Raw genomic sequence first — 24,551 nt, 5'->3', positions numbered from 1 at the left:
CCGAGCTGGGATCTCGCGAGGTCTCGCAGCCTCGCGGGAGCAGCCGCGTCGCCGTGGTTACGCGTGGCCGGCCGCCCCCTGAGGCCAGGCGGCTGCGGGTTCGCGGCCCGGCGCCCCCGGCCGCTCCCGGCACCGGCGCGGTGAGGAGCTGCAGGCCGTACCCCGAGCCTGAGGGCCCGTCGGGCATGGCGGGAGGCTGCCAGCCTCGGGGGGCACCCTACAGCCGGGCTAGGGGGGCTCCAGGCAGCGGGGTGCCGTAGGCTCACGGGGGTTCCTCGGCCTAGTTGTGTCCTGGGGGAGTTTCAGGGGCCTCGGTGCAGCCGAACCTGTGGCGCAGGATGGTCCCGGGTGCCCTGGGTGCCTGTGGGGGCCGCGTGGGGATGGGCTGGCAGCCCCACGGGCTCCCATTTAACTGAAACACGGAGCAGGAGGGAGCGTGGGGCTGTGCCCGGCACTGGGGAGGGCCCTGCAGGGGCCACTGGGCACACGGAGCCTTCCCCTGCGCCCCTGCGTGAAGTTTATAGAGCCGGATAATTTTCACATGACACTTCTCCCTGTCCTACCCCTGCGCTCCTCAGGAGATGCGTCACTGACAGAGCCCTGCGCTTTCAATGGTGTTTTGACAGCCAGGCCCTGAACAATGCTAGCAACCATGGCTGCTCTGTCCTGCAGGCGTTCCTGGGAGAGGAACAGAGCCGTTTCATGTTTCTTTCCTCATTCTTTCTCCTGCAGAGCCATGGAGGGCCCTGCGGGGCTGTCTGCTGGAAAGGAGGCCTCTGGCTTGCCCGCTGCTGCAGCTCTTCCCAGCGAGGCACTGCCAACACCAGTGCAGGTCGCAGTGCTGAAGGCGCAGGACCTGGTAAACAACTTCTGAAAATGTCTCTGCTGGTTTAATAAATGAGGCCAGAGTGATTTGGTGTGCTGTGATCCCGTTCAAGGCCAGGTGTGAAGGGATAAGGCTATAGGAAGGAGCGGTGAGAATGTCAGAGATTCCAGCAATGCCACGCGGTGGCTTCCTGCTCCCTTCTGAGGGCTTGTTCGTGCAAGGATGGACGAGAGAGGATTGATTTCTGAGCTTGATAAAGAGTATGAAAGAGGGAGCACATGGCTAATAGCAAAATTTATCCAGCAGATTGTTCTATTGTGATTCACGTAGACTGGGGAGTGCACTGCCTCAGCAGCAGCCCAGAGGTGCTGTGGTGGAATGTATCTCTGCCTTCTCTGCCTAACTGTATGTAAATGGCAGCTTTTTTAAAACAAAACACAGGCTGATATGAAAAAAATATGTATCAGTGAGACAAATACCTCTAAAAAGGTCTCACCTTGGGTATAAAGTCAGATTGTCATCCCAGCTACAGTGGTTTAAATTGTATTGAAACCAATAGGGTGGCTCTAGCTGTAAAAAGGCAGTGGCTGCAGTGTGGTTACAGGGCAAGACTATGAGCTGGTTCTGATCAAACCTTGCCTACTGTGATTTCCATGTGCTGCGTGAAACACCCAGCTGTCCTTAAAGTCTTCTAGAGGAACTGGCATTTAGGAGGGAATGCGGAGGAGAAGCTCAGCTACTGCTGCAAGCAGAAAAATGCAAATCCCTGCTTCTGCTCTAGCAGGAGACAAAAAAAGCAAACTAAAAGCACCTGCTTTTTTTTTTTTTGCGGTTTTTACACTGTAGTATTTGAGTACCTCTCACACTGATAGATTTAGCAAACAGCATCTTAGGTGAGAAGTATAAGGTAAGAGGAAGAAAAACAGTGCTGAAAAGAGTAGACCTGTGGACTGATTGCATCTGGAATGTCAGTTTGTGGTTCTGATCGCTCCATCTTGAGAAATGGCTGTGGCAAAAGAAGAGGGGCTTGCAGAAGTGGGATAATAAGAACAACAATATGAAAAAAAAAATCCAGCTGTAAGAAGTGTGGAATCTGCTTAATTAGAGGTAATGCAGAGAAGGATGAGAGAGGAGTCTAGGATAATTAATGGTACAGAGAAAGGTTAATTGGATGCTTCTGTTTAGCCACTCATAGACTATATGCTCAAGGAGACAGGCAGAAGGACTGGAAATTAAAACCAAGTGAATGAAATCTCTTTTTGTGCAAGAGCCAATATGGTACTAATTACCCCAGTCACATGGAGAGAGGGAGCTGAGGGAGAAGCCCGTGGAGGTTAGACATTCCTGCAGCTCAGGACTAAAGAAAAGCTGGGTTTGGGCACAGTGGTCCTCAAGTTCAGGGCAGCAGCTGCCCTTCCCTGGACAGAGAAGTAAGCCGTGTTTCTCCTTTGGTAACTGTCTCAGCATGTGTTGTGCTGCTGTGGAGGTGCCTGGTGCTGCCTGGACATACGGATCCCCACTGCAACATGCTGTGCTCTCACCACCCCTGTTCACCTGTTTAAGCCCCTCTGCAGAAACATTTTAAAATTCAAACCTTCTCATGTCTGCTTAAAGCAAGTGGTGTGAAGGTGGTGTAAGAACCAATTGCAGAGCTCTCCCAAGAGCTTGCTGGAGCCCTTCTTTGATTTCAAGGTGTTCTGCAGCCACATGATATACACAAGTGTCCTGTGAGCTCAGCCACATAGCTCAGGAGCTACTTTCTTAGGAGATGACAAAAGCCTCAAGCTTCCTGGAAGCACAAAAATATCAGTGGGGTATTTTGGGATCTGCTTTAGATGTGTCTTTCATTGCCTTTCCTGGGGTGAAGCCTGGACCTCTCCATCTCCCTTGCCACAGCCCTTGATAATCCTTGGGGCATCACAGCATGGTGGAGCAGGAAATTTCCCTCTTAAAGACAGGGAAGGGTGAGGTCTTAGCACAGCCAAACTTTGCTCCTCTTCCCTGTTCCTGTAGCGGAACAACCAAAGACCCCAATCGGTGAGCCCTGTCCTGGACACTGAACTGAGCTGCCTGCCAGAGGCAACTTTGATGCTGGGCCTGTTGCTGCAGAGCCAGGTGCTCAGTGTACCATTTGTTTGACAGAAAACTATCAAAAGCGACGTGTCAGTTACTTTGGTGCGTGTGGAGTTCAACGGAGCTATCTTGGGAGAGTCCTCCAAGACTGATGTCTTGCCAAATGGGACAGCAAACTATAATTTCATGACCAGCTTTGAGTGCAGCCCCGATGGGCCCAATTCCTTGGCTGACATTGCGCAAAAACCTGTGCTCTGTAAGTACCTGATGCTGAATTTCCCTCCTTGGAGGTGAGTACTGTCAGCTGCTCCGGTCTGTCTGCCTGCCACAGGAGTCACTTGTTCAAGAATAGCACTTTGGCAGCAGTGGTGGGAGGGTCTCGGAACTTCTGTTCCCATCTCTGCCAGCTGGAAGAATCCTCTTTCATGTTGGCCTGTGCTCCTTGGTTTTGCTGTTCTTGTTGGCCTTGGGAGATGAAGTAGAAGTGTGTGCCAAAGCTGACAATGACCCTTTGCAGCCCCTGAACTGCTGGTCTGAAGCTGTCTGAGAAACTCTGCCAGCTGCTTTTTTTTTATCTCTCTAGTGACAGTGATAGAAGTGTTGCAAAGGGAGAGGAGACAGAAGGAGAAGACCATGCCTCTTGGCCAAGCTGTGGTGGACCTTCTACCTCTGCTGCAAGGTACAACATTGAATTCTGCAACCTCTGTAACCACTTCTTACTCCTTGGCACTTTTTGATCTTTGCTGATGGACCCCTGGTTGTAATTTACGTCCTTTTGACAAAATGCACTTCATAGCATCTCTAGAAAGCTGGGTCCAGGGGAAGAGGGGGTGACATCAGTAGCTCAGCGTTAGGAGTTAGGCCATCATTTCTCTACAGAGCATCTCACTTTATGCTGTTCTCACTCCTGTTTCTTCCCAGGACAGTGTTCGTTTAAGATCTCGACTCCTTTGTATGCAGTGCTTACCTCTCCATTAGAGAGCCTTCACCCAGAGGCCAAGGTATGTGGAATTTGGAACTGTTCCTTCACTCATTTGGCTCTCTGCTGCTTTTTAAGGGGAAGGTGAGCATGACTCAGCCACCTAGCTCATCACGGATATGTTACAGCCCTATATGTTACAAGTTTGGAGGCCTTTCCTGCTCCTATTGATGTCTGTCCCTAGTTGCCTATGATAGGTGAAGTCGTGCTAGGAAATGTTAATGTGTTCAGCTACCAAATTGCTCTGCAAATAATATTCAAGATGGAAAGCATAGTGCTGAAAAACCATAAAAAGGCAAAGGCAGATTACCTGCCCAACTTTATGTGGATAAAATGTCTCAGAGTCCATTATTGTACAAGCTGTGACTGCCTTTCCTGCAAGGTTCTTATTCATTCAGCTGGTTGAAAAGTACCCAGTGAATAAGGCGGGGAATGAAGAATGAGACTGGGAAAATGTGTCTAAGTTTGCTCCTGAGTCTGCCTGCAGTTAGCACTGAGTGATGGAGAGGCAGATATTGCATTAACTTTTCTGTATTTAAGAAGTGTTACACAGTAAGCAAGGTAGGGGGGTGTCCATTAGGGAGCAGAGATAATAAATGCTGATGAGCTGTTTTTTCACTGCACACCATCCATCCAGGTTTGGGACAGGTAATTAAAGATCACACACAGTGCGTGGAGATAGGGCAGAGTCAAAATGCGGCCCTAGCTTGGCATGCTCTGAATCACCAGGGGAAAGTCATTATTTTCCAGCCCTCATGTTCTTCCTCTGTGGCTTGTTTCATGAGACCTTGACTCTCTCTCCCTGGCTCATTTTATGAGACCTTTGGGGCATATGTCATGCCTCAAGCATGCTCCAATTTAAACAAACAAACATCACAATTCAGCCAAATTGATCATGATATTCTTTTCCTATGCTGGTCTGTTTTCTTTTACATCTAAGGTGAGGAATAAGATAACATTATATATTCTGGCCTTGGGCTTGTGCTTGCTTCTCCCTCAAGAGCAGGAGTGTTCTAATTGTCTGGTTATTGGCTCTACTTTATCCTTGTCTCACAGGGTGACCTTGAAGTGACGGTGTGCACCAAAGAGCCCCTGCTTTCTGCGGTGGAGCTTGCAAATGGTAACCTCCTGAGTGTCACGCTGGAGGCAGCTTGTTCTGTCCCAGAAGCGCTTGCTGCCACTGGACCCCTGCAGAACTACATGGCTTGCTTGCAAGTGCCAGCAGCTGGGGAGGTAAGGATTAGTCCAGACACGGTGAGAGGGGTTTTGGCTGCTACACAGGGGGATGTTCTCCCATATTATGCACCGTGGAACAAGTGTCCAGACCCGTGGGGTATACAGCTCCCGTGCTTGTGCCACAGCAGCCTTTGTTGTGAGTGCTCAGGGTCTCTGGTGTGACATATTTCTTTAACACAAAGGTCTGCTCGGCAACATTTGGATTAAAACTGGCAGGTTTTTTCCACACGACTATTTATTTTTTCTCCATTCTTTGTATGCGCATGGTGGAGTGCATTTTCCGAGCCATGCCCCTGCACTGCTGCTTTGCTTTGTTAGACCCAGCTCGGAGCAGCTGGCTCTTGCTCCTGCTCCTGCTGGAAATGCAAGTCCTTTCATTCTCATGTCTCTCTAGAAGGAATTCCCCTTGCTCTTCAAGAATGGCATCCTGAAGCTTGCTGGTGAAAAGGAACCATTACCCAGGCCCAAGAAATGGCCCCTTGATAACATCATGGCCCCTGGCGCTCTGAGCATACCCAACTCCTTCATCACTGGTGGTCCCTATGAGGATGAGGATGGGGAACTCAACAAAAGAGAGGTGACAAAGGACTGGCAGTGTCATGGCTGGAAGAGAACGAGCAAGTCTTAGTGAAGGGACTGAGAAAGAATTGCAGAGACTTGTTATGGGAGGAAGGCGAGTGGTCAGTTCTCTGCGCAGTGTCCAGACACAGAGATGGTTCCCCTGGGACAGTGGGCGTGCTGACTCACCACAGGAGAGTTCCCTAGGGTGTATGTGGCAGGTCTGGTCCCCAGAAAGCTACCCACCCCCGAGCTGCTGGGCTGGGAGTTGTATTGCTGGTGGAATATTGTATTGTATTATTGTCTTGCTGGCAGAAAAGGACCAGGGGGTGCTGGCTGACAGCACTGCTGAACATGAGCCAGCACTGTGGCTGGGGGTGGCCAAGAAGGCCAACAGCATCCTGGCTTGTATCCAAAACAGTGTGGCCATCAGGACCAGGGCAGTGATTGTCACCCTGTGCTCGGCACAGATGAGGCCACACCTCAAATCCTGTGTTCAGTTTTGGACCCCTTGCTACAAGAGGGACATTGAGGTGCTGGAGCATGTCTAGAGAGGGGCAATGGAGCTGGGGAAGGGGCTGGAGCACAAGTCTGATGAGGAGCAGCTGAGGGAACTGGGGTGGTTTCATCTGGAGAAAAGGAGGCTCAGGGGGGCACCTGATCGCTCTCTACAACTGCCTGAAAGGAGGTTGTAGTGAGGTGGGAGTAGGTCTCATCTCCCAAGTAGCAAGAGACGGGACAAGAGGAAATGGCCTCAAGCTGTGCCAGGGGAGGTTTAGATTGGATATTAGGAAACATTTCTTCACTGAAAGGTTCGTCAAGCACTGAACAGGCTGCCCAGGGAGGTGTGGTGAAATCACCATCCCTGGAGGTATTTAAAAGATGTGTAGATGTGGCACTCAGGGACATGGTTTGGTGGTGGGCCTGGCAGTCCTGGTTTAATGGTTGAACTTGGTGATCTTAAAGGTCTTTTCCAACCTAAACAGTTCTATGACTCCGTGATTATCTCCTTGTGAGCCAGGCTTTTAATCCTAATGGGCTCTGGTGTCTGCAGGAAGGGCTGCTAGCTTGCTCTGTTAGGCTGGCCGGGGTGTGGTGAGTTGGAAACCTTTGTATGACTCACATTCTCTCCCAACAAACATTATTAGGCATGAACTGGGGACGAAGCAGGCTGTGGAGATTGCTGTCCTGGCTCTGACCACATACTGTTTCTCACAGGACAGGGAGTTCAGGGTCCGAGCAGAAAGCATGAAGAGAATCATATGGGACATGGAAAGGCGTTGTTACCTGGATCCCGCTGCAGTAGTCACGTAAGGGACCTGAGAACCTCCCTTCCAGCATGGAGCAGTGGGGAGAAAACACCCCAGAATGCACTCAGCTGAGTGACCTAAGGCATGGAGCAGCAACATGCAGGTGTCTCAAACCTCTCACATGGTCAAACCGTGGCTCTGCCTTGCCTCCCATGGCTCCTATGGCTGGCTCTTAGCCAAAGGTGTTCACATGAGCAAGAGAGCAGCTAACTGCCTTTAATTACTGGCAGCAACTTAGTTTTGCTATGGTGGGAGAAGATGAATTAACTGTAGCTGCTGCCTCCAGGCCATAGATGTTTGCTTATGCTGCCAGCAACTGGAATTGGTGACTGTTCCCTCCACGGTCTGAAGGAAGGGGCAGCAGAGTTATGGTGAACAGACATGGAGTAGGGTGGCCCCCACAGCTCTCTTCTGAGCTGCTAATTAAATTTTGCTGAATTCCCAATACAATAAAATCCTTTCACTCCCTGTGGGCCCTCATTTGTTTTCTTATTGAATAAACATTACCTTTAATGACTCCAGATATGCCCAAGATCAGGATGAGTATCCCATTTCTTTTTGAATCTTCCTACGTTCTTGGCCTCAGCTGCGTCACGGCTGTGAGTTTCACAGCTAAATTACTCCTCCTGTGGAATCAGTCCCTTCTATCTGGTTTGATTTTTAACATTTTTCCCCCTACACTTTCATCAGCCTGCCTGCTGGTTTCAGAGTTACCAGGCACATTGAATGGGAGCTCAGGGTCTGCTTGCTCTGTGCAATTCAGGATTTATACCAAATTTAATCATGTTCCTTCTTACTCATTTTATTCCTGAAGTAACCAGGGGAGAGAGAAAACCTAGTGAGTTGCTCTCACAATTGTTTTATGGCTGATTGTGCCATAAATGCACACAGCAGTGGATGGGGAAGAAAATGTACCAAGCCTGCCCCAAAGCATGTGTGTTCCAGTGGCCTAAGGGTGCTTGCTGTGTCCCATTGGTCCGAGCAAACCTGAGGGGTGATGTTTTGGGGCTGCTGGGCAGAAAGGAGGGTGATGGGCTCTCCAGCTTCGTCTCTGCATCTTCTCAGTGCCCTCTTTTGTGTTCAGCCTGCAGAAGCGCATTGCAGAGTGCCAGTACTGGCCCATAGAGGTTTGCATGATGTCTGTGGCCCCATCCAGCAAAGGCAAAACTAGCAAAGCTGACAAGGTAAAAGCGGGGAGGGGTATGTTGTTCTGGCTTGTGGAGCAGCATTGCGTTATCGGGCGTTTTCCTTTCAATGCCTTTGTAATACCAAAACCAGCCTTGAACCAGCCAAAGCAAGTCAGAGAGCTAGAGGCTTTGTAAAGGGATTAATCAGCCTTATAGAGCTGTTAAATAGACAAAGGATAACATTTTTTCCTTATAGCATACAGTCTCGCTGATGTTCTGTGGTAGCTTGGTGGAAAGGGGTAAGGGAAAGCGTGCTTTTTGATAATTAAGGTAATTAATTGAGGGTAATTTATCTTTAGCCAATGGGGTTTTGGAACATCTTGAAGAAATTCACGCCTTCTTTCTCAGAGTGTAAATAAGTTATGCTTTTGCACATAAACTGGGGTGGTTTAACAAAGAAACAGCCCCTTAGCTAATGGTTCTGTTCATGGTGGCTGGTTGTGTGAGAGCTCCTATTCTGTTCCAGGGCAAAGTCATATAGGTTGGTACAAATCCCTTTCAGCACTCGCTGGTGCCAGGACTTTGCAGCTGTGACAGAGATCCTTCTCCCTCACCCTCACCAGTCTGCTGCTAGCCAGGACTCTCAGACCTCATTAACTACATGATTTCTGTCAAATCCAAGATGCACAGCTCTGGCAGGGTCGCTTGGATTTCTAACCACGTGGTTGATAATTTTGCAGCTGTATCTTAAAAAGACCATCCTGGGCAATGGCTTGGTGTGGGCATTAGAGAGAAAAGCTGCCCTGCAGGGATTGGGATAAAATTGATATTCTACATATTAAATGACTCCAGTGTATTCATCCAGGTTGTCTCAGCTGTGTGCCAGTGACGGAGAGCCGCTGGCTCATCAGGTGCATCAGTTTGCTGTGTGGCCTCTTCTTAATGGGATCGGTGACCTTGTTTCCTTAAAGAGAATAACAGTCCGTTCAGTATCTCAGTCCCTTGCTCTGTGTTTCCAGGGAGATGAGGACAAGCAGATTTTCTTCCATGGCGTGGCATATGTCAACATGGTGCCTTTGCTGTGCCCTGGTGTGAAGCAGATCCGAGGTGCTTTTCGTGTCTTTACCTACCAAGACAGTGAGGTGTTTGAGAAGGTGAGAGCAGACCAGACAGCCAGGCTGTGCTGCAGCTCTGCAGTGTTTGTGCAGCGTGGGGTTGGGAGCAGGCAGCGTGGGCAGTGTGGGGTTGGGAGCAGGCAGCATGGACAGTGTAGAGGCTGACTCTGAAACTTCTCTGCCCTTCTGCTGATGGAGAAAAATAACAAGACAAGCTTTTAGGTGCAGACTTCTTAAACACAGGGGATTTCTGGGCATGTATGAGCAGGTTTGGGGGCTGAAAGAGGCTCTGAATTTCACTCCACTCCTTTCTCTGCCAGCAGCTGAGCAGGGAGAGCTATAAGAATGCTCTTCTCTCCCCAGTCTGGAACATGGGCAAATGAACTGCATTGCTGGGAAGAGCAAACAGTGGCTCTAAAAGGATAGCGTTACCCCAGGCAACAACCAAAAAAGCTGTCACTGGAGCTCTTTCAGCTGTAGCTCACGGAGGTTTATTTGCCTTTGCTTTTTTCCCCACTCTGTTACTAAGAGTGACAGTTACATCTCCATTTTCCCACAGTACTGGGGGAACAGACCTGAGCTTCTTTCAGGAGGGCAGATGCACAGCCTGTTCTTTCTGCCCACGTCCCCCGTAGTGCTGCTGCCGGGGCTGCAGCAGCCGGTGAATGACAGCCCTTCTCCCTGCCTCCATGCTCCCACTGGCTGTTGCAAAGCAGGGCTAGGCCCACAGCTGTTGGTGGGTCTCTGCTTCACCACCATGAATAATGGCCTCTTGGCTGCATGGTACTACTTGTCCTGTAGCGTTTATTTGTCACAAGTGAAGTGACACACATGCTCTCTCTGTCGTTCTCATTCTCTGGGTACTTTGGGCTGCTCCTTGGTCTAGGCAGTCTTGGTACAGCTGCTCCATCCTCTCCCCATGATCCCCGCAGTTCTTGCTAGCCCAGCTCATGTACCAGTGATGGCTGGGAGGGAACAGCCTGTCTAGGTGGTCAAACAGTGTGTAAACAATCTGAAAAACCTGTTCCTTGCAATTCACTGATGTGTGTCAGGGAAGCTGCTCTGCACCAGAAGGTGAGCCGTGAGCCAAGAGTCACTGCAGGGCAGGTGGGGGTACCCAAAAAATTACAGGGCAGAGCTGGTGAGGGTAGCCAGGTTCACCTAACAGTCCACACCACCGGGCAAGTCCATAGCCGTGGAATGCAGGTCAGTGGGTCAGGATCAGGGCAGCACGGGCTGGGTTCCAGCATTTCTACCACATAGCTCAGGCAAGAATCAAGGGCCAGTGCCTCAGTGAAAATGCAGCTCACGAGAGAAGACAGGGAGACCTTGCTGTGGCTTTCTCAGGCAGCTTGTTTCATAGTCTAACCTGAGGCTTCACAGCTATATGGTATCAGAACTGGCCTTGAGCACCCGCAACTACACTCCTAGGAGGGGAAGACGAGGTTGCATAGCTTCTTAATGCATTTGGGACCCTGACAATGTGTTTTGTGATGTGAGAGGGGGTGGGGAAGCCTAGTTTGTCCCTTGATTCCCTCTGTTCCCTCTTTATTTCAGACTAAAAGTCAGCACAGTGTTTTCCGGGATCTCAGGACACAGCTCAACCTGACTAAGGAAGGGTCGTGGACCCCAGGGATCAGTACTCCCCTTTCCAGAGCAGTTCCCTGCAAGACTCAGAAGGAAGACAAAGAGATAATCACCAAAGATAAGGATTCCAATAGAAGGGTAAGGTCTAGGGCGGCATCTTGCAACATGGTTGCTCTATTTTCACATCAGAGGTAGCTGGGGCATGCAGAAACCAGGGAGTGACGCTGTGTCGCCTCAGCCAACAGAGAGATAAATTGTTATTTTGAAATTTTAGTACATGCTGCCTGAACAAATGTACAACTTGCATCCAAAACTTGCAAAGGTGTGAGGGTTATTGAATCTGAAACAAGAGATGTCTTTTCTTTTTCTTTAATAGATGTCCAATGCGCCCAAAATCCAGTTGTCAGATGCCAGTGTAGAAGCTAAAAATGACACATATCTCAGCCTTGATGGACAGGTAATTATGTATCTCCAAAAAGAAGGAAAGACTGCTAGACTGCCACTGCACTGGTGTCTCACACCTTTCACGCAATTAAATTCTTCAAGAGTGAGTCGGACAAGGAAAGTTTTATGTAAATGCTGTCCTGGAGTTCTTTCAGTGGCATCCAGCTGGAGGGCAGTCTAGCATTGGGTTAGAAGGTCTCTGTAAATAATCAGGTGTTTATTTAAAAGGGTCCCTTCATGTTTTGGCTTCTTCCTCAAAAATGCATATTCATTCTGCAAGCAGATTGATTATCTGGGCTTTCTCCTTTTCCCTAGACTGGTTTCTTGAGCTGAATTTTGCTGCTGTAAATCATTCTGAGGGCAGGTTATAAAACAAGCTGTGTCTCTGCAGTTTGAAGAGGATTTGCTGAAGATCTGTAGCTATATGCTCAGTCTTTCATCATGTCAGTAATGGCTCTAGACAGCACGACATTGAGAGCGCAATGTTTATCTTCACAGCAATACACTGAAGCAGGAACGTTCCTGGTGATGGAGATAAAGCTGGACAAGGCCTTGGTACCAAAGCGATTGCGAGAGGAGCTCACCAGACGGTGTGTAAAGCTGTGCTGTAATTCTGGGGCTGACAGCTCATTTCTGCAGGATAGAACCAGGGCTGCAGAGCAAGCTCCCCCTCGGAGTGCTGAGGGCCTGAGCCAAAGCCCACTGGAATCAGGAGGAGGATTTGGCCAGACCACTTAAGAGGTGGCATCTGGTGTGTTGGGAAAACACTTCATTCCTCCCAGCTGGCAACTCCCTGCCATTCCTCTCAAAAAGAGAGAACACCAGAGCAGCACAACAGTGTCTGTGTTCCCATCCGGGCTTTGTTTCCCATTAATCCCCATGTGCTTGCCTCTTGCGTGTGATGTTCTGCTGGTTGCTTAGGGCTGGTCACCAGCATGGACTGCCCTGGGTAGCACTGCTCTAACTTCACCATAACATTCTGTCATTTTTTCCTTTTCAGACGTTTTCTCACAGTCTTCTACCCATCCCTTGGCTCTTACATTAGTTTTCACATCATTCTGCTGTAGAGCTGCTCTCTCATCTCTCCTGCTTCGAGTCTTCCGCTGTCTGTTTGATTTGAGGCAGTTTCTTCCTGTCCAGTGGTAGCCCTGCTGCGTTACAGTCTAGGAGAGGCCTAGCATGTATAATTTATTGAATAAAAAAAGAGAAGATGCAGTAAATTAATAAAGTATAACAAGTGCAGGTGGTATTTCTCTCTCAAACAGAAATATAAGCAGCAGCCATTCTTTGAAGGGAAAGTACGTGTGTTGGTTTCTGTGCTGCCTGCTGTCTTCTAGAAAGAACAGGTTGGGGAAGGTGAACCCCCCTTAGAACAGACCTTCTCCTGGCCCTTTTTATACCATTTCTGCTCTACTGCAACTTGCATGAATTCAGCGTAACCCCCCCTTGTTCACCTGCCATGTGCAGCTGCAGATGTCAGGCCTGAAAAATCAGCCCTCCTGAGTCTTGGGAAGGGCTCTGTCTTGGGGGGCTCCAGCTGCTGCCACATACACATGTCCTATCAGACGAGACCAACAGTGGATCTTTTTCTTGAAGGATGTTTAAATACATATCTCAATAGCAAACCATAGCTCGCTTTCTTGGGCTCCATCCAAAATCCTCTCTCATCCTCCTCCTGGCACCCTTCGCTTGCTTTCCACAGGTTGTTGTTGGTTTTCTTTTTCTCTTCTGAAAGTGAAGCAATTTGCTTTTCATCTGTCTCACTGGTAGAGGTAACACATCGGTGATGGATGCTGTTCTGAGGCTGGGTGAGGGTGGGACTGTGAACGTGGGAGCTTGTTCAGTCTTTGTGGCTTCCCAAGGGGTGGTGACGTGTCTGTGCAGAGCACAGGGACTGCTCACAGCCACAGCACTGTGCTGCACAGCAGAGTTTGTCTGGGAGGGGTGGCCAGGGCTCAGGACCTGGAGAAAGCAGCTGGTCTGGGGCTCTGTAAGCTGGCAGGACAGTTACAGGAGTAGTTTGTATTTGGCAGGGAATAATCAAATTGCTTTGCTAATTGCGTAGCAGCCATTACAGGGATGTGACACCTTAGCTTGGTGGTCTGGATTACATTCTAAGGACTGAAGGTGTTTATGTTTAGGTATTGGCAAGCAAGAAATCTTGATAAAAATCTCCATGAATTAAGGCTGTTTTGACACCAAGGATTTTAATAAAATCTTAGTAAAAATTATGGTAATCATAAGGGGGTTTGATCAATACTTGAAAGGTCATTATAACTAGCAGTGCTACAGACAGAGTCAGTATGGTGTCTAGGGGTCAGCGCATGGCCAGCGCATGGCACAGCCACACTGGGCAATGTGGGGAACCGATGGATCTTGGTGACCTGGGTGATAAAGTGATAACATTCTTCAGAGCTTTCCTCAGGTTGGTACCTTTCTTGAGCTGTTTGGGCAGACCCAGGAGGCTGTGAGTTAAAGAAGATCTGCTTCTCTAGGAGAGTGTTTTTGATTGCTAGCAGTAACAAATGTTAACCTTATTATGATGAGCTCTAAGCACTGAATGTAGGTGCCTAGTCTTCACAGTTTATTCTTGGACTGAGACTTCAGTTTCCCTCCCCGGGTCCCTGTGAGGTGTCTCAGGGACATGATGACAAGCTCGAGCCCTTGCACTACAGGCTGCCTGTGCCCAAGACAAGCCAGTGTTGCTGGCAGTGTGTCTGGCTGATCTCTTCTGTTCTCTTGTTGACAGGGTCAAGCAGATGATTCCTCCTCGCCCTCCACTGCCTCCCTGGACTGCAGGAGCCAAGAAGGTAAGTGCAAGTTCCTGTGACCTTGCCCCTACTCTGCCACCTCATCCCTCACACAGGAGAATCAATCTCAGCCCTGCAGCAGTATGTAGGTGAGGTTTGAAGAGGAAATAAACAGAAAAGAAAACTTCTGGATGTACTTTCACAGTAGTATGCCTTGGGAAGGTGTTCCTGGGCTGTCACTCACGTTCACAGCCCATACAAAGGGGAGAGATGTAGCAAAGGCAGGGAAGGCAGCAGTGTAGGGGTGATTGGAAAGAAATGGGATGCTGGGGAGGGAGGCTACCAGAACCTTATGTTTACCCTGAGCAGTCCCAGCACTTTCTTGTCTCAGACTAGCTCATGTGCTTCATCAGACCCAGACAAACGTGAACAGAATCAGCCCCAACTGCTCTCAGGTCACCCAGAATTTTTGAGGACTTTTGTGTGTGCGACATCCTTAGAAAATGGTCTGAGAGTGCTGGCTCATCTTCTGTGGGTACAGAACAGCCGTCAAAGGAGAATGTCCTTGGATGGCTTCTGGGTGATTGTAAATTCAAAGCAACAGTGGGAGAAGCAGCAGCACTTCAACAACTGACCCCAGTGGTGATGCAGAATTGTGTTGTGCTGGACTGTGTGGAGTGCACAGTGATACATTTTGATTGTCACAGCACATGGAAGCTTCTGCCACTGAGATTAGGGAGATTACAGACTCTGCTGAAGAGGGCTGGCCCATGGGTTTAAAAAGCTCCCAGCAGATGAGATATAATTTACTTACAGCCAGTTATACTGCTATAGAAGAGACAACAACGACTGAAATACTGGGTTCTGATGGAAAAATACAGCAAGAGCAATATTTAATTGTGAAGGAGCTCTTTTGTATTTACATGTAGATATTTCGCAGCCCTCAGGCATGGGCAGGAAAGGATGCATGACAGATTAATTGAGACTTGAGTCAGGTGGAGTTTATGGGAGGCGTGGGCTCTGCCAAATAAAATACATTTCAAGGTTGATGGCATAAGTGACTTGTTAAGTTTGATTATTTGTTTCCTAGGCAGTGGAAGATTATCACAGCCGTGTCATGAACATTGCTGTTGCCATCCTAAGTGAATACCATGAGCTCTTTGGGAAGCAGCTGCCTGACCAGGGAGCAACAGACCACCAAACCCTGGAGGAACAGAAGCGGCAGCTCAACTTCGCGCTCAATAGTTCTGGCAAATATTTTGCTTTTAAAGAACAGCTAAAGGTAGAGTCCATTTGTGCTTTTTGCTTCCCTGCTTGTTTTGTTCTGGCAGTTTCTCAGTGAGGAGCTGCTGCTTAGGATGTGACTTAGGATGTTGTGTTGCTCCAGAATCCCGGCCACCTGCAGCTGTTGCAGTGGGCAGAGGGGGAACAGGTTTTCCCTCTAAGGGAGCAGGCACCAAGTTGCTTCAGTCACACATCAGCAGAACTGTTCCTGTCAATGGGGAGGACTCCAAAGCTGGTCACATGCATTTGCCCCATGCTCATAGCCTGAGGAAGGCAAAGCTTACTGCTCTTGCACACTCAACAGTCTGCCCTAGCACAAAAAGGGGGTTCTCCCCTCTCAGCTGGTCAGCCTCGGCCATGCTTTGCCCAGAGACCCCCTCTTTGTGCCAAGGGGATGAGTTTTGGCAGATGTTGCCCCTAAAGGGGCATGGCTGTGTCAAGAAGAGCCAAGGTTGGGAGGTGGGAAAAGAATTCACTCCTTTTTTTTTTCACTTTTATTAGTGCTGGGCTGGATTTCTTCCTCAGAACTAAGCTGGAGCTTCAGACAAAATCAGTGTGTTCTGGCTCTGCATGATTACAGAACTGGTGGGTGGCACAGGGGGGTCTGCCTTGTCCAACTGTCACATGCCTCCATAGTATGCTGTAGTGAAGATTGTGAGGGAGAAATACCTGAAGACCACAGCATTTGAGACCCAGGAGCAGTTCCAGGCATTTCTGAGTGAGCTCTACGTGTACCTCGTGGACCAGATGCACATAGCCCTGAACCAGGTGGGGAGAAACCTGGGTGATGTGGGACACGACTTCACTGTAGATCCAGGGCTAGACACTGCGTCTAGTGAAGCAGGGGGACTTTTGCCTTCAAGGCAGAAGCAGGCTCATGCTTTCATTTGCTGTAGTTAACACGTGGGCCCCGAGCCACACTCAGGGGCAGGGTCCAGTGCATCTGTATCCCACTGCTATGAAATCCTTATGGTGGGATATGTGTGAGACACCATTAGTAAAAGCTGCTGTGGCTGGTTCAAGGTGAGGGGGGCTGGGTCCATGCCCTCTGCCATGCACCCGAGCAGAGCACAGACCTTCTAGCATGAGCTGGGGTCACCAGTAAGTGACACCACAGAAGTTTGACATGGTTTTATTCTAGGGGATGCTTTTACTTGTCATAACTGCAAATAATAGATATTGCCTTGTCCCTGTGTGGCAGAGGTACCACTGGGGACTGCTGCTGTACTGAGATTGTGTGAACAATTCTTACCCTCCCCAGGGCTAACGCTCTGTCTTGCTCCCTACCAGCTACTGTCTGAGGAAGCTGCTCCTCCTGCTCCTCCATCCTGCACGACTGAGGAGCAGCTCTGGCTCTTTGCTCGTGAAGCTGAAGTCAACAAAGACTACAAGCTGGCATCTCTCTACTACCAGCAGGTAAAGGAGCCCCTGTTCTTTCCAGCTGGTGTGTCTGGGCTGGCAGCCAGCACGCCATCGCAGTGGCGTGGGGCCCGTGTTGCTGACAGCTCAGCCAGCCCTGACTGTGGTGTAGGGAGGAAGGAGCTGAATCCAACCAGGATACTCAGGCAGAATATGTGAGGGATTTTCTAGGGAGATGCTGCTCTCTGGAGGATGTGAGATAGAGCCTGGCCAGGTCACTGAGAATTTCAGCCTCGAGGCCAGGCAAAATGGGATGGTCCTAAAGGTGTGCTGGGTCAGTACTGGGAACACAGCCCTCTTAACAGGAGGCTAGGAGGAGGTCAGCTGAACCTGGAGGACATGTGTTAGGTGAAGGAGGCTTAGAAGAAGCCCAGCACAATCCCAGCGTGTGATAGACAAGGGCTTGGGGTGGTCAGAGGGAAGATGTAGTCATTCCAGAGTTGTCCCCCTGCTCCGGTGTGTGTGCTGAGCATGACTGCAGCAGTCTTCACTCCAACGATGATCTCTTTTGTCTAGAGGATAGCTCAGGACCAGCGCAACATCCAGTACTGGCTGGACTATGGAGCATTCTGCCTTCTGGTCGAGGAAAAAACCAAAGCCCAGGAATGCTTCCAGCAGGCTCTTTCTCTGAACCCCCATCATATCCAAAGGTGCTGAGTGCCTCCAGAGGGTGGGAGGCAGGGTCGGGGGTGTCCCCTGCACCACTGCCTGGGCCCTGCAAGGCTAACCTGTCTGACCCTGTCCCTAGCTTGCTGCTCTGTGGGATTGTGGCTGTGGTTCTGCAGCACTATGAAGAGGCAGAGATTTTCTTTGAGGATGCCTGCTGCTTGGAGCCATCCAGCATTGTAGCCTGGACACTTTCAGGTACAAAAGCAAGCCGGCCCGTGTGCTCAGGGTGTTCCTGTAGAGCCCAGAATTGCTTCTGCCCCAGTCCTGTTCCCCCTGCTCTAATCTGAGGTGCTAAGGGAAGGATTTTGCTATGGGTTGCTTGTCTGTTTATGCTGCTTATTCTGTCTCCCATAGGTTTGTTTTATGAGCTGCAGAATAGTAATATTCAGGCAGAAATGGCCTTCCGTGAGGCTAAGAAGCTACTGCAAGCACAGCTCGCCAAGGAGAGGAGCATCACTGAGGCTGCTGAGGGAAAAGGAGAGAAAAAGCACATTTCTGCTGGGTGTGTGAGGTCTCCCAGACCAGGCCCAGAAGAGTGCTTGCCAGGTAACACCGGGCAAAACCAGGAGTTTCTTTTTGCACCAGCAAGGTGGGGGCTCACTGCAGCATGGAGATGCTGAACAGTGGAAGGAGAGGGGAAATTTCGAAGTATTTCTAAGAGGAGAAATACGAAGCGTAAAGGAATGTGATGTGAACTGTGAGCTAGAGTAGACAGATCACAAACTACACCAGTGAGAGACAACAGTGGCAAGTATGCTGCTTTAAATGATGAAGTCTTCTAAAAGCAGCACAGCCGGTGCCTTGTCTTACCCGCAGCCTAGCAAAGGGACCAGACTTTGCATTTAGGTTTCTGCTCCAGCCCAGTGCTGCTGATATACTGGTGTGTGGGCAGTGGCCGGGTTGGCTGGGGGAAGCGAGCGTATTTTGAGCTGCCCCTGTGACAGTCATACATTAGGGTCATTCAGGTTTAGCTTTCATGAAAGCTGTTGCTGTGACTTCCCAACACAGCTTGGAAAGCACTGCCTCACCAATTTGAAGGGCAAAACAGCCTGAACTGAAGGCTTACTTCAGAGCCTTGCTGAGTCCAGCCTCCCTCTGAGCCCAGACTTTCTGTCCTGAGTTCCAAATATTTGGCTAGGTTGTGGCAAATGGTAGCTGGCTTTATTTTTACCATTATCACCACTCCATGCAAAGTGCCTCAGGCAGGCAGGCTTGGCGTCATATGCTTTTTTTTGCCGTTTTTGATTATAAGAGAAGGGGTATTGCCTCATTTATACCTGTTTATAGCTTCACATGGCAATCTTGTACTCAAAACCCCAGACCCAGGTTTTGCCTCCTGCAAAGAAATTTCTTCCTTGTTCTGAAAATGTGATAGATCTTTTATATTTTCCCTCTTCCCTATTCCTGTGGAACCATGCTCCAAAGCAGGCAGTTTATGGCAAACTCTTTGCTTGCACCTAATGATTGTTCGGGGGTTTCATTCCAGGGGAGGTTCCAGATGGCTCAGCTGGCAAACTGCCAGAGGCGGTGGAGCCTGCACTGGCCTGCGTGGCACCCAAGGAAGAGGCTACTGCACCAGAGGCAGCCCTGAAAGGTCAGGAGATGGGGACTTGGCGTGTGAAGGAGATGGCCTTGTGCAATTAGTGGGGAGGAGAGTAACTTGGGAGCACTGAGCTGTGGCCATCCTGAAGGCAAGATACCAAGGCTTGTTCTCTGTCCCTAGCTGGGGAATCTCCAGGCAAGGCAGATTCATCCTGATTTTTAGAGCAGCACGTCTCAGGATGGACAGCCAGTGGGTGAACGCAGCTCCCTCCTTATGTATTGCTGCACCCAGCAGCCTTTGTTGGCTGCTCAGATATCTCCCTTCTGAGACGCCAGCTCTGTCCCTGTGGATCTCCTCTAGTCATGTGTTGTGTGATCTGCCTTCTCTACAGCTCTACAGGGTGGCAAAGAGATGGCAGTGCTGGGTGCTTCAGGCCCGGCTGGGGCCTGAAGTTTGGGGAGGCAGGGGCTTCACTTTAGTTAACTCTGACAAGCTTCAATCATAAATTCCTACCTTTTCTTCCTATGACTTTGGACTGGAAAATTAGTGGGTCAAGAGCATTGTTTCTTTTCACATCTCTTACAAAACTTAAGCCCTTCAGAAAGAAATGCTGAGTTAATCTCTGCTTCAGCCTCCCCTGCCACCTCCTGGGTTTTACATTGTGTTGCTGGGATTCCTCTGTCCCTGGCAGGGTCTCAGCCCCGACCCTTGCTTCAGAAACAAAAAGCCCATTTTAGGACTGATGGAGATAAGTTTTCTTGCAGCACCATCCCCTGGCTCAGGACTTAGCCAGCCTCCCTGCACAATCTTCATGAAGGCAGTGGAATTCCTCATCAAGGTCAATGCCATCCAGGTCAGCTCAGTGTGGGGTGGAGGAGTGGGCAGAGAGATTTGGTCTCCTTCCCTGCATTATTGCTAAAGAGCTGGTAGCAAACTCCAGCAAGCCCTTCTTGGGCTCAGAGAATAAGCTGTGGCTACCCCAGATGCTGAGCACAAGAGGGAACAAAACCTCAGCTGCCCAGAAATGGAAAACTGTGGCCAGGCAGAATATTCAGACCAAAACGCTGGTTGTGGACACAATGATCTCAGGCAGGCGAGGTTCTCGGGCTGCCTCAGCTTAGCGCTGCTTGCTAGGGAGGGAATGGCCGAGTCAGAAATGGTGCAGATGTGCTCTTCTCTGTACGTTCAGAGATGAGATGCATTATTGTGATGCTTCCAAGATGCCAGTACTCCTTTCTTCTTTCAGATGCTTGTGTATGTCAGAGTAATTTTTTGTGTCACCTGTGGAATGTCTCTGTCCCACACAGTCATCTCTGTGGGATCTCTCTGACTGCCATGTTATGCTGCCTGCCTTAATTTTACATGGCACAAAGAGTTGCTTAAAGCAAAACAAAACTAGAAGTAATGGAGGAAAATATTCAAAGGGCGGGGGAGGGGAAGTATCTCCTGTTTTCTGTTCATGGAAGTCAAATAAGTGCAAGTCAGCCCTCCTGCCATGTCCTTCTGGGGGTGCCTGTGGTTTGCCTGCTCTCCTAACCATGACGCTGTGCTGTTCCTCCACAGTTTGTTCACAGGGCGCTGGCCCATGAGCTGCTGAGCCTTCAGGGAGGTCCCTCCTGTGCGTACTACCTGGCGCTGGCCCAGACTTATATGCTGAAGGAAGAGCTCTCCAAATGTGAAGAATATCTCTGTGAGGCTGTTAGAATTGACTGCATGGTAATTCTGTGTGTGTCCCTGAGCACGCTGTCCTGAAGCAGGACACTGGCCAAACACCACAGCAGGCTCCACCTGCGTTGTTGCTGCATGTGAACCTAGACACCATGCTTCATTTGTACTTGAGCAAATCTAATGTTAGTCCGCAGCAATTTCTGCAGGGGAGGACAGTCATAGCTAATGAACCACATCAGGCTGTGGCTGTGGCACTGCCCTCCTCATTACGCTGCTTATTACTTGCCTTCTGTAATCTCCTGCACAGACAGGCGACATTTCTGAGCACGGACTCCTCTCTCTCTCTGCAGCATCTGCCTTTCTTTTCCCTTTGAACAGGTATATCCTGATCATCTTTCCTTCTGTTGATGAGTCAGGCTCTGTTTCATGAGAAACAGGGTTGCTATTCAGCAGAGAGGGAAGGTGGGTTTGGGGAGTCAGGTTGAATGGAAGGCAGAAGGAAGCTGACACCTCCGACTGCTGTTTGCGTACTCACCGTACCTGGGGAGCCTTGCATGGGCCAGGGCACCATGCAGGGGAAGGCTGGAGAGGGCTCCCAATGCAGGCTTTATGACTTGTGATTAGTTTTGTACATAAAATCTGCCCTGCTATGATTAAACACTGATCAGCTCTTCCTTTCTGCTGAGTACAGGGGTCCCTGCCCCTCTCCTGGGTCTCTCTCCCTCCCATCTCCTGGCCACATCTCACTCCTGGTTTTGTGTGCACAGAATCCAAACGTCTGGGCTCAGAAAGGGCACCTGTGCTACCTGAAGAGGGACTTTGGTGAGGCAAAGGAGTGCTACGAGCGAACCATCAGTTTTGTGGAGGATGCTGCAGATATGCACTTTGTCTACCTGCGCCTGGGCTCCATCTACCTGGAAGGGAAAGAGGTGAGGAGCCAGTGTGAGTGGTGGAAGGAAATTTGCCACAAAGCAAATCACGGGAGATTCCAGACTCCATTATCTGTAGCTATAGCCAAGATCTCACAACACAGCAAACCCTTCTGCAGAGCTCGCCTCCTTAGAGCATGGGCCTGCCCTGTTCTTTTGTGCCAGCTCCAGGTCCCAGCTGCTACGTCTCAGGGTGCTGCTGAGCCTTTTCTCATCGTGCTAGCAATGAGAGTGACTTCTACATTACTGTGTTAGAACCAGGCAGCACAGAGCCACTGCATCAGGGGCAGCGGGCAGGCTCTCAGCCCCCCGGCAGCAGTGGGGATGGTGGCTCTGAGCCCCCTGGAGATATGGGGTGTTTGGCAAATTCTGGGGGGAGAGCTGTCTGCGGGGTGATGCTTTTGATGCAGAGAGAAACCCGATTGTCTCTCTCCTGGTAGTATGGCCAGGCAAAACAGACCTACCTGCTCGCCTGCAAGAACTCTGCGTCCTGTCTCACCTGGCTGGGAGTGGGAATCGCCTGCTACAGGGTAAGTGCAATTACCTTCAAGTCATCTGCGTTTTAATTGGTTCTGTGGCATGGGATGCAGGGCTTGCTTTTACATGATCCCTTTTAATGAAGTAAAGCTTGGCTGCCTGTGAAACCAATGCTCCTGAAGGCCATCATGTGCTGTGTGCTGTCACAGTCCCAGCGTGGCACCCCGGGCTGCTCATACAGGAGATGTCAGGAGACAGCCACCCTCAGCAGCCGCCCTGGGAGCAGCAATCCTTCCCCCCTCATCCCGCTGCCAGGGCCTGCCAGCACCTCCCTCGCCAGGATGTCATGGCAAGCACGTAATCTGGGCCTGGGCTTCGCTCGGAGTGCCTGCCTGTGCATGACCTGCATGTCGCTGTGAAAGAATTGAGCAGAATGGCAGCAAAGAGGAATCTCAGTGCTTTCCCTGCCCAAAGGAATTCAGCGCCTCTGGAGGGCTGCCAAGGACACCCAGCCACCAGCAGCATGGTATCTCCCAGGGGTACACTTTGTGAGGTTCCTCCAAGGGGGTTTGGCACAGGGAAGCAAATAGAAGGAACTTGAACTTCTGTTGCCCCCTTGGCCAAATGTGTACCTCCTGGGAGGCTGCAGACTCCAGCCAGGGAGGTGAGCAGTGGCCTGGGGGCTGGCTGCAGCCCTCGAGGCACCAGCTACCCCTGCCTCCCAGGAGCCAGTGTGCAGCAGGAATAGGGGTCAGGACCAGAGTCATGTTTCCTCGTGGAGCTGTACCATGGTCCCCAGAGCAGAGGTGAAGGCATTTGTGCTGCTTTGTAATTGTGCTGATTTGTAAACAGTGTGTGCTCCCACCGGGATCAGTAGTCAATGGTGAAAGGCTTGTGCTCCAGACTGGGAGAGCTGGATGCTGGCACTGAGGATAACTGGTTGCCTTTGCCCTAAATCCTTTCCCTGCATCCCTATCAGGGAAACCCTGCTAAATGTTTTTCTTGCACTGATTTCTTCAGCTGTAAGAGCAGATGCCCATTCAGTTCTGAAGCACTTTCTGCCTGCTGTTTGCCTTTTGTTCGCACCTCTCCTTCTCTCCTTCAAGCTGGAAGAGATGGTGGAAGCAGAAGATGCTCTCTCCGAAGCCAATGCCCTAAACAACACCAATGCTGAAGTGTGGGGATATCTCTCCCTCATCTGCCTGCAGGCGAGTGCCCAGCCAGCCAGCTACTCCCACCGCCAGCCTGATACAGTGGGCAGGTTTCTCAGCATCTGTTCACGAGCCTGAATAACGTGTTGTAGATCATGTTGTTCAGCCCGGAGGAGACAAGGCTCTGGGGAGACCTTACAGTGGCCTTTTAATACCTAAAGGGGGCTTATAAGAAAGATAGGGGTGAACTTTTTAGTAGGGCTCATAGTGATAGGACAAGGGGGAATGGCTTTAAACTAAAAGAGGGTAGATTAAGCTAGATATAAGAAGAAATTCTTCACTCTGAGGATGCTGAGGCGCTGGCCCAGGCTGCCCAGATCAGCTGTGGGTGCCCCATCCCTGGCAGTGCCCAAGGCCAGGCTGGACGGGGCTGGGAGCAACCTGGGCTGTGGAAGGTGTCCCTGCCCATGGCAGGGGGCTGGAACTGGGTGATCTTGAAGGTCCCTTCCATCCCAAACCATGCTGTGATTCCATGATCTCAGTGGTAAAAATAGTTGGGGGGCAGTGCTCAGGGAAAGTGAAGTGTTTGGACGACAAATGCAGTGCCCTTCCTCATTGCTCATCATTGCTCGATGCACTTACTCCTCCCCTGGGCCACGTCCTGAGCTATGATACAGCCCCGAGGGCCGGCACCTCTCCAGTGGGATGGTTTCCTCACTAACCTCTTGTGCCATTTCTCCAGGGAGGACGGCAGCTGGAGGCAGAGCAGTGCTACAAATACACCGTCAAGGTTTGTCCCCCTGCACTGCTGCGGGGCAGGCAGGGCAGCGTGTAGGCGGCCAGCAAGGCGGGAGGTGCCCAGAGCATTGCCACAGCACAGAGCCCTTGCCGCCTGCAAGTTTAAGTGTGGCACGTTAGAGGTGACATACGGAGATGGGGCACGGCTAAGGCAGCTGGCCCTTCCTGAGCTCTTCCTCTGGCTGCTCCCCTCCCGTTGGGTGCCCTGCTCCCATTGGTGTCCCAGTTCCCGTTGGGTTCCATTGGGTGCTCCCGCTCCCGTTGGGTGCTGCTGGCCCCCCGGCCCATCACTGACACCAGCAGGGCAATGAACGAGCTGTTTCCTGGGGAGTCCGCGGGGGTCGCAGCTCCCAGCCCTGCAGCCGGCGGGTGGGTGTGGGTGTCTGGGTATGGGTGCCTGGGGGCCCTGGGCCGGGCCTGACCCCCCATCTCCGTCCTTCCCTGCAGCTGGGCCTGAGGAACAATGCGCTGCTGCGGGAGATCCACGCGACCCAGCACCGGCTGGGCTTCGGCAACCCGTCCCTCTGAGCCCATCCCCCAGAGCCCCCCATCCCCCTGAGCCCCCCCATCCCCCCGAGCCCCCCCATCCCCCTGAGCCGCCCCCCCTC

General features: G+C 50.7%; 1 protein-coding gene across 1 annotated transcript; it reads left to right on the top strand.

The window, feature by feature from the left end:
• Positions 1 to 50: 50 nt before the first annotated feature.
• On the top strand, positions 51 to 24,499 carry CFAP70 (cilia and flagella associated protein 70). The gene is made up of 28 exons (XM_055709662.1): positions 51 to 140; positions 733 to 859; positions 2,969 to 3,155; positions 3,483 to 3,578; positions 3,821 to 3,900; positions 4,935 to 5,111; positions 5,509 to 5,691; positions 6,891 to 6,982; positions 8,067 to 8,166; positions 9,129 to 9,263; positions 10,782 to 10,949; positions 11,188 to 11,268; positions 11,754 to 11,845; positions 14,005 to 14,065; positions 15,096 to 15,287; positions 15,926 to 16,057; positions 16,580 to 16,705; positions 17,225 to 17,358; positions 17,457 to 17,572; positions 17,732 to 17,923; positions 18,864 to 18,971; positions 19,685 to 19,773; positions 20,484 to 20,636; positions 21,356 to 21,517; positions 21,958 to 22,047; positions 23,101 to 23,202; positions 23,888 to 23,935; positions 24,391 to 24,499. The coding sequence occupies exons 2-28, from the start codon at positions 737 to 739 to the stop codon at positions 24,469 to 24,471; spliced, it is 3,300 nt and encodes a 1,099-aa protein (XP_055565637.1). The 5' UTR covers positions 51 to 140; positions 733 to 736; the 3' UTR covers positions 24,472 to 24,499.
• The last annotated feature ends 52 nt before the right edge of the window (positions 24,500 to 24,551 follow it).

Source organism: Falco cherrug, chromosome 4, assembly GCF_023634085.1.
Source record: "Falco cherrug isolate bFalChe1 chromosome 4, bFalChe1.pri, whole genome shotgun sequence".
Lineage (NCBI taxonomy): Eukaryota > Metazoa > Chordata > Aves > Falconiformes > Falconidae > Falco > Falco cherrug.
Note: the sequence above shows the minus strand (reverse complement) of the source record. Positions and strands in the feature narration are given on the sequence as shown.